The 12,075-nt window shown below is 41.3% G+C and overlaps 1 protein-coding gene across 4 annotated transcripts in view; it reads right to left on the bottom strand.

The window, feature by feature from the left end:
* The window catches only part of pde7a (phosphodiesterase 7A), a 150,465-nt gene that overhangs the window by 20,594 nt on the left and 117,796 nt on the right, over nt 1-12,075 (bottom strand). For all 4 annotated transcript variants that reach the window (XM_072571523.1, XM_072571524.1, XM_072571527.1 and 1 more), the window contains one exon: nt 3,185-3,276. In XM_072571523.1, coding sequence (XP_072427624.1) covers nt 3,185-3,276 — 92 coding nt within the window. The remainder of the gene's footprint in view (nt 1-3,184; nt 3,277-12,075) is intronic.

The raw sequence follows: 12,075 nt of genomic DNA, 5'->3' as shown, positions 1-12,075 counted from the left end.
TGCGAGATGCAAGTTGCAGCAAACAGCTGATTTGAACAGTGAAGTACCCACTTGTGGACAGATTTATAAGATGTTGCCAGGGTTGGAGGGTTTAAGCTATAGGGAGAGGCTAAACAGGTTGGGGCTGTTTTCCCTGGAGCGTCGGAGGCTGAGGGGTGACCTTATAGAGGTTTATAAAATCATGAGGGGCATGGATAGGGTAAATAGACAAGGTCTTTTCCCTGGGGTGGGAGAGTCCAGAACTAGAGGGCATAGGTTTAGGATGAGAGGAGAAAGATATAAAAGAGATCTAAGGGGCAACTTTTTCACGCAGAGGGTGGTACACAGAGATTTGGTGGAGGCTGGTACAATTGCAACATTTAAGAGACATTTGGATGGGTATATGAATAGGAAGGGTTTGGAGGGATATGGGCCAGGTGCTGGCAGGTGGGACTAGATTGAGTTGGGATATCTGGGTCGACATGGACAGGTGGACCGAAGGGTCTCTTTCCATGCTGTACATCTCTATGACTCTCTGAGGATGCCACTGAGATCGTCCCAGCAAGGCAAGTACCTCCACTAAAGACAAAGCTGGCAGTGGCTCACCAGCAGCTGGCTGGGGTGTCCATGTGACTACTTTTCCCTTATTTACTTTTCCCTTTTGGACAGCAAAAAAGGTTACCTCAAAGTACAAAGTGATTAGATGGGCCAAAGGGCTGAGGAGTAACAGATGCAGTTTAATTTAGATAAATGTGAGGTGCTACATTTTGGAAAAGCAAATCAGAGCAGAACTTATACACTTAATGGTAAGGTCCTGGGGAGTGTTGCTGAACAAAGGGACCTTGGAGTGCAGGTTCAGAGTTCCTTGAAAGTAGAGTCACAGGTAGATAGGATAGTGAAGGTGGTGTTTAGTATGTTTTTCCTTTACTGGTCAGAGCATTGAGCATAGGAGTTGGGATATCATGCTGCAGCTGTACAGGACATTAGTTAGGCCACTTTTGGATTAATGCGTGCAATTCTGGACTCCTTCCAATCGGAAGGATGTTGTGAAACTTGAAAGGGTTCAGAAAAGATTTACAAAGATGTTGCCAGAGTTGGAGGGTTTGAGCTAAAGGGAGAAGCTGAATAAGCTGGAGCTGTTTTCCCTGAAGCATCAGAGGCTGAGGGGTGACCTTAAAGAGGTTTATAAAATCTTGAGGGGCGTGGATAGAATAAATAAACAAGGTCTTTTCCTTGGATTGAGGGAGTCCATATGGCATAGGTGAGACAGGAAAGATATAAAAGGGACCCAAGGGCAACTCTTTCTTGCTGAGGATGGTGCATGTGTGGAATGAGCTGCCACCGGAAATGGTGGAGGCTGGTACAATTACAACATTGAAAAGGCATCTGGATAGGTATATAAAAAAAGAAGGGTTTACAGGGATATGGGCCAAGTGCTGGCAAATGGGACTAGATTAGGTTAGGATATCTGGTCAGCATGGATGAGTTGGACTGAAGGGTCTGTTTCCATGCTGTGCATCTCTATGACTCTAATTCAGGGATGGGAGGATCTTTGACTAAGTCAGCATTTACTGCCCTGGAGAAGGTGGTGCTCAGTTGCAGTTCTTGGGATGCAGGAAGGAAGTTCCAAGATTTTGACCAACAATGAGCTGATGGCAATATAGTTCTGAGCCAGGATGATGAGTGGCTTGACGAAGAATTTGCAGGTGGTACAACATGACACATTCTTCTTGGTGATACATACTGTGGTTTGGAAGGTGCTTCACTAAAGAGCCTGAGTGAGTTGTTGCAATGCATCTTGTAGTCAGCACATTGCTGTCACTGTATTGGACTAAATATTAAAGACAGTTGTGGTACCAATTAAGTAGGCTTGTTTTGTCCTGGATGGTGTTAAACTAGGGTGTTCTAAGAGCCGCATCCATCCAGGCAAATGGGAAGTATTCCATCACATCACAGCTTGTACCTTGCAGATGGTGGACAGGCTTTGGGAAATCAGTAGGAGAGTTACTCATCACACAATTTCTAGCCTCTGACCTGCTCTTGTAGCTACAGTATATATATGACTGGTCCAGTTCAGTTTCTGTTACGAACTAACGTCTGTGATTTAAAAGTTGGGGAACTCTGTGATGGTGGTGCCATTGAATGTCAAAAGGGTGATTACTCAATCACCACCCCCTATTCAGAGTCACCAGGAGCAGCTGCCACAGTGTTAATTGCAATCATCCTTTGATGGGAGTTTCCATCCACAATAGTGGCCTGGGACCTGTGACAATTTATATGAAGAAATGAAATGTCTTCAGATGGCAGCTCAAGGCAGAGGCTAACCTGAAGTGGCAGTGACAACCACTGCCAATGGACTGCATCCTTCAGATTAAGCCTCAGAAAGCCTACCTTCCTTAATTGGATTGCGGATACAAAGGCAACCAGTTAGGAAGTTGCCTCCCATACGACTGTGTTGGTGGGTGTGCTGCCAGCAAGTGAGAGGTCAGTAACCAGAAATAATCAAGACCAGGATTTATAGTCAGTAAGATTAGAGTCAGAAACTCAGTTTAGGATCAGATGCCAAGATTTAACTTGGACTGATGCTGCCTCACAGTATGTCTGGGAAGGGCCATGGAGCTCATGGTTAGGCCACTAGATTTATGACTGAATCAACAATAATGTTGGCTTTTTCAGTATGTAATAGGAGGCAATTTCCACTCATTTGATACTGAATGTCAGACATTAGCCTTTGGCACTGAAATGTCCAGAGACATGCACAAGAAAAAAAAAACTTTTATAGCTCTCCTTTTCAATTTTTGAAGATGTAATACATTGAAAAGTTGGAGAAATTGCCAGATGTCTCAGATTAAATTCCCTTTCTAACAGCACTGTGCATATAACTTTGCAGAGACTACAGTTGTTCAAGAAGTTAGCTCACCACCACCTTCTCAAGGGTAATTAGGCATGGGCAATAAATGTCGCTCCAGCCAGTGAAGCCCCCAATGAATGAATTTTCAAAAAACAAGATTAGAGATGAAAATTGAAGTTGTCTTAAAGAAAAAGTCAACTTTACATAGACTTAAAAATTGCTGGATCTATACACTAATTACTTGGAAATTAAGAATGAGAGTCATTTTTGAACATGCATTGAATAAACTGAGCAACTAATTCAGACGCAATCAAATTTATGAAGAGAATATTGAATAAAACATCAAATACACACATTTCCTCAACTGCAAGATGTGAAAATAATTTGGATTCCTGGAGTACGCACACTGCCGACCTCCAATGATGGTTTTCTAACACCGAGATATTCTGTGAGTGAAAGGAAGATTATTAGTGGTTGTAGAAAAACAGAACTTCAAATTAATCTCATTTCTAAAAGACTAAATCTTAGAAAGAGCAGTTTCTGTGATACTTTAAAATATCCTGTTTTCCAAACTAAATTCTCTCTCAATTCTTTGTCAATAAATATCTCCAAAAGCACAATAAAATTATTCTTTTGAAGAACCAGTTATGGTTAACTCGCAAAATGACAGTGCCCTGAGATTCTACATCATCTAAATTGGACAAAGTCAGGGTTAAAAGTTAAAAATCACAACACCAGGGTATAGTCCAACAGGTTTATTTGGAAGTACTACCTTTCAGAGCACTACTCCTTCATCAAGTCGCTGAGGAGCAGGATCATAAGACACAGAATTTATAGCAAAAGATCAGTGTCTTGCATGCAACAGATATGATATATTGAATCAACCTAGATTGCTGTTAATCTAGGTTTGTTTAATATATTGCATCAGTTACACGCATGACACTGTGATCTTTTGCTATAAATTCTGTGTCTTATGATCCTGCTCCACAGCTACCTGATGAAGGAGTAGTGCTCTGAAAGCAAGTACTTCCAAATAAATCTGTTGGTCTACAACCTGATGTTGTGAGAGTTTTAACTTTATGCACCCCAGTCCAACACTAGCACCTCCACATCATAACGACAGAGTGAACATTACTAAATGAACATTTTTTTTGAAAAAAAATCAAATTGAATCTGAAACACACTGAACGGATTCATTTCTGTAACCTTCATACATAATACTACTGTATAATAGTTTGAGAATGTGACAACATAAAATCATAGATTCATGGCAATCTAAAACACTATTTATGAATTCATGTTCCACATCTTCCAGTCTCTAGCTGACTGGAAACCAAAATGTTAAACTCCTCCAGATGTTACAATGTAAAGATTCCATTAGAACTGCCCAGAAAGATCAAACTTTCGATGAACAATTCCCTTAGATTCTCCAAAAACAAAATAAAAATCCAACTCAGAGTTCAAAAGGAATCTCCACTGGATGATCACAGAGGGGAAAAAAAAAATCAGGTTAAGGTAAATGTGCATTGTTCTGTAATCAAGGTCAGAAATAGGGTTTCCAATCCAGATTGGAAGATCTGGGCCTTTATCTTTTATGAGACAACATTGAGTAGGTTGGGCTTGTACTCAATGGAGTCTAGAAGAGTGACAGAGTAACTTACTGAACCTTAAAAGGGTTCACAGGAAGCTTCACAAGGTAGATGGTGAAGGTTGTTTTTCCTGGTGAGAGAGAGAGAGAAAATAGTCTCAGAATAAGGGATTGCCCATTTGAGAGAAGGAGAAGAAATTCCTCCTCATCGAGTGGGCAGTAAATTTGCGGTATTCTTTACCATAAGATCATAAGACATAGGAGTGGAAGTAAGGCCATTCGGCCCATCGAGTCCACTCCGCCAGTTTATCACAGACAACTGTCAAAAGCTCTTAACGACCGAGGTTCAAGTTTGGGAGACAGGTTGTCAAGCAGCAAGGGAATCAGGGTGAATGGGGAAAAAACACAGAAGTGGAGTTGGGGATTATCCAATCTCATCATGATCTCATTGAATGGTAAAGCAGACTTCAAGGACCAATGACCTTTTACTCCTACATTTTATGTTTTTATGTGATCACCTTGATCAGACGGTTTCTGGTTTACACTTTTGATAAACAAAGCTCATAGAAACATTGTTCTTATGGTCTTCTAATAAATACAAGAGAAACAGCAGAATATAGGAGTGAACTGATACAATAAATTCCTGGCAGCTGAACTATCATGGTGAATTAATAATATTCCATATGTTATAAATGTAATGCCATTTCAAAAGTCCTTCATTGGTTGTGAATTTTTTAACCTAATGATGCAATTTCAAATACCAGTATTGTATCTGTAAATATAACACATTATTATAAATTATAGCAATTACTTTATAAGAGTGAGATCACATAACGTGAGCAAAATGCCAATTATACATAATTAATTAGATAACATTGCTGCGTTGCAGATATACTTTAAGTATATATGGTTCAGATATATGATTCACAGTACAAACTGGACTGAATGACTAATCAGATATTCTAAATGTTCACTTTCAAAAAAGACAGTATTTTAAGCATGTTAAAAGAAGCACCAAACTTAAATGTTACACCTAATAGAATACTAAAACTAACACCACCAGAGGGTGCTATATTCATTTAATAAAGCAGTATTGCAGATGCGGATATCTAAAACAAAAATTAAAATGCTAGAAATATTCAGCAGATTAGGTAACATCTTTGGATAACCTTCCATCTCAAATATTTTGCAGTTCTGCTGAGGGAAGACTTTGGGCCACTAACAAAGTGGGATGAGCTTGTATTGAGCTTCACAGGAACATTGCAGTAGGTCAAAGACTGAAAAGGTCAGAGTGCGTGGAGAATTCAAATGAGAGGTGATTCAAAACTTGGGAACACAGAACAGAATTGCATTCATCTGCTTTGCATTTCATCCCTCTAATATAGATTATATTGTGAGCTGTGAACATTAAAGAAATAGAAAAGAATTATTGTTTCCCTAGGAAGCACCATTTGGGCTGTGGATAGTGAAAGAGGAGTAACAAGACAGGTGTTGCTTAAAAAGTAGAAATGTTAAAAAAAAACATAAAATGGTATTGGCTGAGGAGTGGACCAGGTAATCAGAGAGAGAACAGCCCTTTCAGAATGCTGGGAAATGAAAGGACAGATGTCCTTAATGATAGTATCGTATAGTCAACCAGGGGAGAGAAATCTTTGGTTAAGGAAAAATGAAGACATATCAAAAGTGCTTGTTTTTCTTATTGCTCATGAAACGTGAGCATCACTGGCCGAGCTAGTATTTATTATCCTGGAGAAAAAGTGGTGGTAATTTTCTTTCTTGAACACCTGCAATCCTTGGGGTGTAGGGTCATCCAGGTAGCTCCAGGATTTGGACCTTGCGACAATGAAGGAACAGGGACATAGTTCTAAACAGGATAGAGTGTTGCTATTAAAAGTAGCTCTATATGTTGTACATCACCACTTTAGATGTTCTGACAGAATTAAGGAAGGTATTAGAGAAAAGGCTAATGCACAGACATACAAATAAAAACGTACCTTGGTCAACTCTCTCTACCCAAAGTATTTACACACTATGGTCTACATATACAACACTGAATAAATTATTTTTGTAGTTCTTAAAGAGAATTTAGGAAGTAAAACAACACTGTACATTGCCATGATTAGATGGCACAGTGCAATAGGGGCGGCACGGTGGCTGAGTGGTTAGAACTGCTGCCTCTCAGCGCCAGAGACCCGGGTTCGATTCCCACCTCGAGCAACTGGAGTATGCATGTTCTCCATGTTGTGGGTTTCCTCCCACAATCCATGCTATGAATTGGCAATGCTAAATTGTCAGGTGCATTAGACAAGGGGAAATATAGTGTTAAGCGAATGGGTCTGGGTATATTAATCTTCAGAGGTTCGGTGTGGACTTGTTGGGCCGAAAGGCCTGTTTCCATACAGTAGGGAATCTAATCTAATGATGATGTGGCATATTTAATATTCAGTCTGAATATCATCAGATGGATACACTTTGCAAACTTCTTTTAAAAAAAAGTCCATTTCAGCTGAGAACATTTCACTGAAATAAAGGGACATTGACATTTTTATGTGCATCAATCTGTATCATTATTTGAACGACATTCCATTTCATGGAATCACAGAACCTATGTTCAGAGACAATAAACTCCTGGGGAAGTGTAATAAGCTTTCTTCCTACATTGTCAAAAACAGAGATACAGAATATATAATAATATATTCAAACTAATCACCCCAGATCATGAAATGTGTACAAATGTTAACTTGTCAAGCTCTCTTTTGGAAAAGAAGAAGAATCTTTTTAAGACATCTCCATATCTACCAATCAGGCTGTGAGAGAATATTTGAACTTGGGCAAGCAGAAGGACCCTTCAATTTAACAGCTGAGCCTTGAGTACTGATTGCTGAGTTGTGAACTATGACTACTTCTCACCAAGCAAACAAGGAATTCTACAGGAAACATCTGAAAGTTTCCAGAATAAAAAAGGGATATTCCAACTATATTGTTAAAACATCATCTCAAAATGAGAACTGAAAGTCCAAACATCCAACAATCAGACCAGAGTGTCAGACACAAATTGGACTAGCTTTTATTTTTCATGACTGTATTTGGCCAAATTTATCTACCTCTACTTTTAAAATTGTAATTTGTTGCAAGAACAGAATACACATATTACAGTTCTCTATCAAACTAATTATAACCTTGATGCCTTACTTTGTTAAGAACTCAAGACAAGCAGTGCAGCTAATTCCTCACAACCATTCACTGGATTGACAAGTTCATTTTTTTTCAATTTTAAAAACACTTATCACAATCAAATGAAGATGATAAGAAATCCATTCCACCCTCTCCCAGCTGGTCACAACATATACTGTGCATCTTTTGACCTGTCAGTCTTGTATCAGAAATCACATGTGATCAGAACTGGACACAATATTCCAAGTGCCGTCTAATCAGGGTTTTGTAGAGGGTTTTGTCAATCCCGCATTAATGAAAGCCAAAGCACAGTACGCCTTCTTAACAGCCCTATCAACTTGGGTGGCAACTTTGAGGGATCAGTTTATGTGGACCCCAAGATTCCACTATTCCTCCACACTGCCAAGAATCATGTATTTAACCCTGTTTTCAGCATTCAAATTCAACCTTCCAAAATGAATCACTTTGCATTTGTCCAGGTTGTCTATCTACCACTTCTCAGCCCAGCTCTGCAGCCTGACAATGTCTTGTTGCAGGTAAAAACAATGACTGCAGATGCTGGAAACCAGATTCTGGATTAGTGGTGCTGGAAGAGCACAGCAGTTCAGGCAGCATCCAAGCTACTTCAAAGCTACATGGATGCTGCCTGAACTGCTGTGCTCTTCCAGCACCACTAATCCAATGTCTTGTTGCAGGCTACAACAGCCCTTGACACTAACTACAACACCACTGACCTTTGGGTCATTGGCAAACTTTCTAAATGACCCTTCCACTTCTTTATCCAAGTCACTTAAAAAAAAAACGACAAGAGCAGAGACCCAAGAGCAGATCCCTGCAGGATATTACTGGTCACCGACCTCCAGGTGAAATACTTTCCATCTATTACTACTCGCTTTCTTCTTTCGGCCAGCCAATTCTGTATCCAGACAGCCAAATTTCCCTGTATCCCATACCTCCTAACTTTCTGAATAAGACTACCATGGGGAAACTTATCAAATGCCTTAACTAAAATCCATACACACCACATTTGTCCTTCGTCAACTTGTCTCATCACATCCACAAAGAACTCGATAAGGCTTGTGAGGCACGCCCCTCACAAAGTCATGCTGACTATGTTTTTCCAAATAGTCTTAAATTCTATCTCCCAGAATCCTTTCCAGTGCCTTGGTTACCACAGATGTAAGACTGACTGATCTGCAATTCCCAGGGATTTCCCTATTCCCTTGCTTGAACAGAGGAACAACATTCACCTCCCTCCGATCATCAGGTACTACTCCCGTGGAGAGTGAGGATGCAACAATCATTACCAGAGGCGCAGCAATCTCATTTCTCACTTCCCATAGTAACCTTGGGCATATCTGATCCAACCCTGGGGACCTATCTATCTTAATGCTTCCCAGAATTTTCAGTATGTTGACTTCCTTAATATCAATCTGTTCAAGCCTATTAACCTGGTCCATGGTGTCCTCACTATCAGCAAGGTCCCTCTCTCTAGTGAATATAGAAGAAAAATACTCATTGAGGGGCTCTCCTAGCTCTTCAAGACTCCAGGCACAACTTTCCTCCACTACCCCTGATCGGCCCCACCCTCTCTCTGATCAATCTCTTATTACTCACATGTAGAATGCCTTCAGATTTTCCCTAATTCTTCCTGCCAAGGCTTTTTGGTGTTCCCTCCTAGCTCACCTCAGTCCATTTTTGAGTTATCCTCTAAAGCTGTGCCTGATCCTTGCTTCCTCAACCTCAAGCAAGCTTCCTACTTCCTCTTAATGAGAAGCTTCTCTTGTCATCCAAGGGCTCCTTCACCTTATCATTCCTTGCCTGTCTCAGTGGGACAAAGTTATCCAACACACACAAGTACTCCTTAAACAGCCTCCACATTTCTGTTGTGCATTTCCCATAGAACAACTGCTCCCAATTTCTATGCCACAGCTCCTTCTATTAGCAGTATAATTTCCCTCCCCCAATTAAATACTTTCCCGTACAATCTGTTCCTATCCCTCTCCATGACTACAGTAAAGTTGACACAGTTATGATCACTGTCCCTGAAATGCTCTCCCACAGGGAGATCTGATAACTGGCTTGGCTCGTTGCCTAGCACCAAATCCAATATGACCCCCTCTTCCCCCCCACCCAGTTGGCCTATCTAAATTTTGAGTCAGGAATCCTTCATAACACACCTAACAAAATCAGCTCCATTTAGAACATCTGCACTGAGGAGCACTGAAGTGTTCCCTGACTGGGAGGGAACACTCCTGTCTGGCGATTGCTGTAGACTGCCCATTCATCCATTGTTGTAGCGGCTGCTCAATTTTGCCAACATACCATGCCTCAGGGCATCCTTGCCTACAGCATGAGATAGGCCACATTGGCTGAGCCACATGAATACACGCCACATACATGGAGGGGTGTCCCCTCGTGTAATGGTGTTACTTGAGAACTTGGAGCTATCTTGAGAATTTAAAAGAAGTTCTGGGATTTAAATGTCAAAGAACAGAAACCAGCATATCCCAATATAAAAGATGAAAGCTTTAATCCAAGATTGTTTACTGTATTACACCTCCATGACACTGGACTCCCTTGGCTATAAATTCTGTGAGCATGATCTTAACCTCCATAACCACCTGAAGGAGGAGTGGCATTCCGAAAGCTAGTGCTTCCAAATAAACTTGTTGGACCTGCTGTTGTGGGATTTTTAACTTTGTCGACCTCAGTCCAACACCAGCACCTCAAGTCATGCGTTGAAACAGACACACTTTGACCCATCCCTTTGCCCGATCAGCTGTGTATCCTTCCTGACAGACTCTGAATTCTAATTCTGTCCGTTGAACTACCTTCTCCTCTGATCTGTAGCTCTAATTTCCATCCCCCTGTCAAACTAATTTAAATCCTCCTTAAGTGCTCTAGCAAAATCTTCCGCCCAATGATTCACGTATCTAAAGCCCTTCCTCCCTCTAGCACCAGTCTTGTAGCCACATGTTGAGCTGCACTCACTCCAGTTCCTCACCTCACTATCATGTGGCACCAGCGGTAAGCCTGAGATTACTACTCTGCTCGTCCTGTTTTTTTTAAACTTCCAACCTAACTCCCTGATATCATTTTTTAGATCCTCATCCCTTTTCCTGGCTATGTCATGGGTGCCAATGTGCACCATGACTTCTGGCTGCTCATCCTCCCCCTTCAAAATTTCGTAGACTCAATCAGAGACATCCTGGACCCTACCACGTGGGAGGAAACATACCTTCCGGGAGTCCCGTTCACGGCCATAGAATCTCCTGTCCTTCCTATAACTACTGAGTCCCCTACCACTAGTGCTTTTCTATTCTCCCCCCTTCCTTTCTGAGCCATAGAGCCAGGCTCAGTGCCAGAGACCTGGCCACTATGATTTCCCCCCAGTAGGTTGTTCTCCCCCCAATGCCCCCAACAGTATCCAAAACAGTATATTGACTGGAACAGCCAAGGGGATCCCTAAACTATCTGCCTGTTCCCTTTCTGTCTCCTGACTGTAACCCATCTACCTTTTTCCTGTACATGAGGTGAGTTTACCTCTCTGTAACTCCCCTCTATTCCTCTCGAATGATCCAAAGTTCATCCAGCTCCAGTTCCCTAAAGCCATTTCCGAGGAGCTGGAGTTGGGTGAAGTCAGTGGGGATACTAATGGTGACCCTTACCTCCCATATCTTACAGGAGGCACATGCAACTGCCCTAACATCCATTCCCACTGTTCTGACTTCCCAAAGAGACTACTGAAAGAACTAGTAACCTTACCGAATCGGCACAGAACTTTTTTTTGGTTAGAGGAGGATGGGTGGAAGACATTACCTAAGTAGTTTCAAGTAAAACAACCACCCAAATATATTATCTCACTCAGCAGTCTTGTGTCCATTCCTGCTCAGTGTAAGCTTCACCTATCACAAGATAAGTTTTTAAAGAGGAATTTACCTTCCCAGCAGCCCCCAGTCCTCGCTCGCACTGCTCCCACTGCTGCTGAGAAAACGTAGGCTGCTGATCCCATGAAGTAAGTTTTTAAAGGAAGATTATGTTACTTCCTATCTGCCCTCAGCTGTACGTTCCACCTCACCTTCCAACACAAACTGTTCTTATCCAAGTACAACCCCCCCCCCTCCTCCTGTCACACAAATTAACAGGATTTAGGAAATGCTTCTGGAATATGCTCCTCCCGGGTCATTAACCTGAAATACAATGCAAATCTCACACATCACTCCTCTGTGGTTGAATAGCCAGGGCAGAATGATTGCTTAAACTCGAAGAATGGAAACGCAATAGAGGAACAGTGGACCATGTGACACCATGCCATTCATCAAAACATAACATCCTCATTGAGAGATGGCCCAAAAACACAAATTTCCTTTGAACACATGCTCGAGAGAGTGACTGCTCAGATATTTTGCTCTAACTTTTGTGTTCATCAAGGGATAAATCATGAATTTAGCATTTATGACAATCAATATTAGCATTGGGC

The sequence above is a fragment of the Chiloscyllium punctatum genome, chromosome 5 (assembly GCF_047496795.1).
Source record: "Chiloscyllium punctatum isolate Juve2018m chromosome 5, sChiPun1.3, whole genome shotgun sequence".
NCBI classification, from domain to species: Eukaryota; Metazoa; Chordata; class Chondrichthyes; order Orectolobiformes; family Hemiscylliidae; genus Chiloscyllium; species Chiloscyllium punctatum.
Note: the sequence above shows the minus strand (reverse complement) of the source record. Positions and strands in the feature narration are given on the sequence as shown.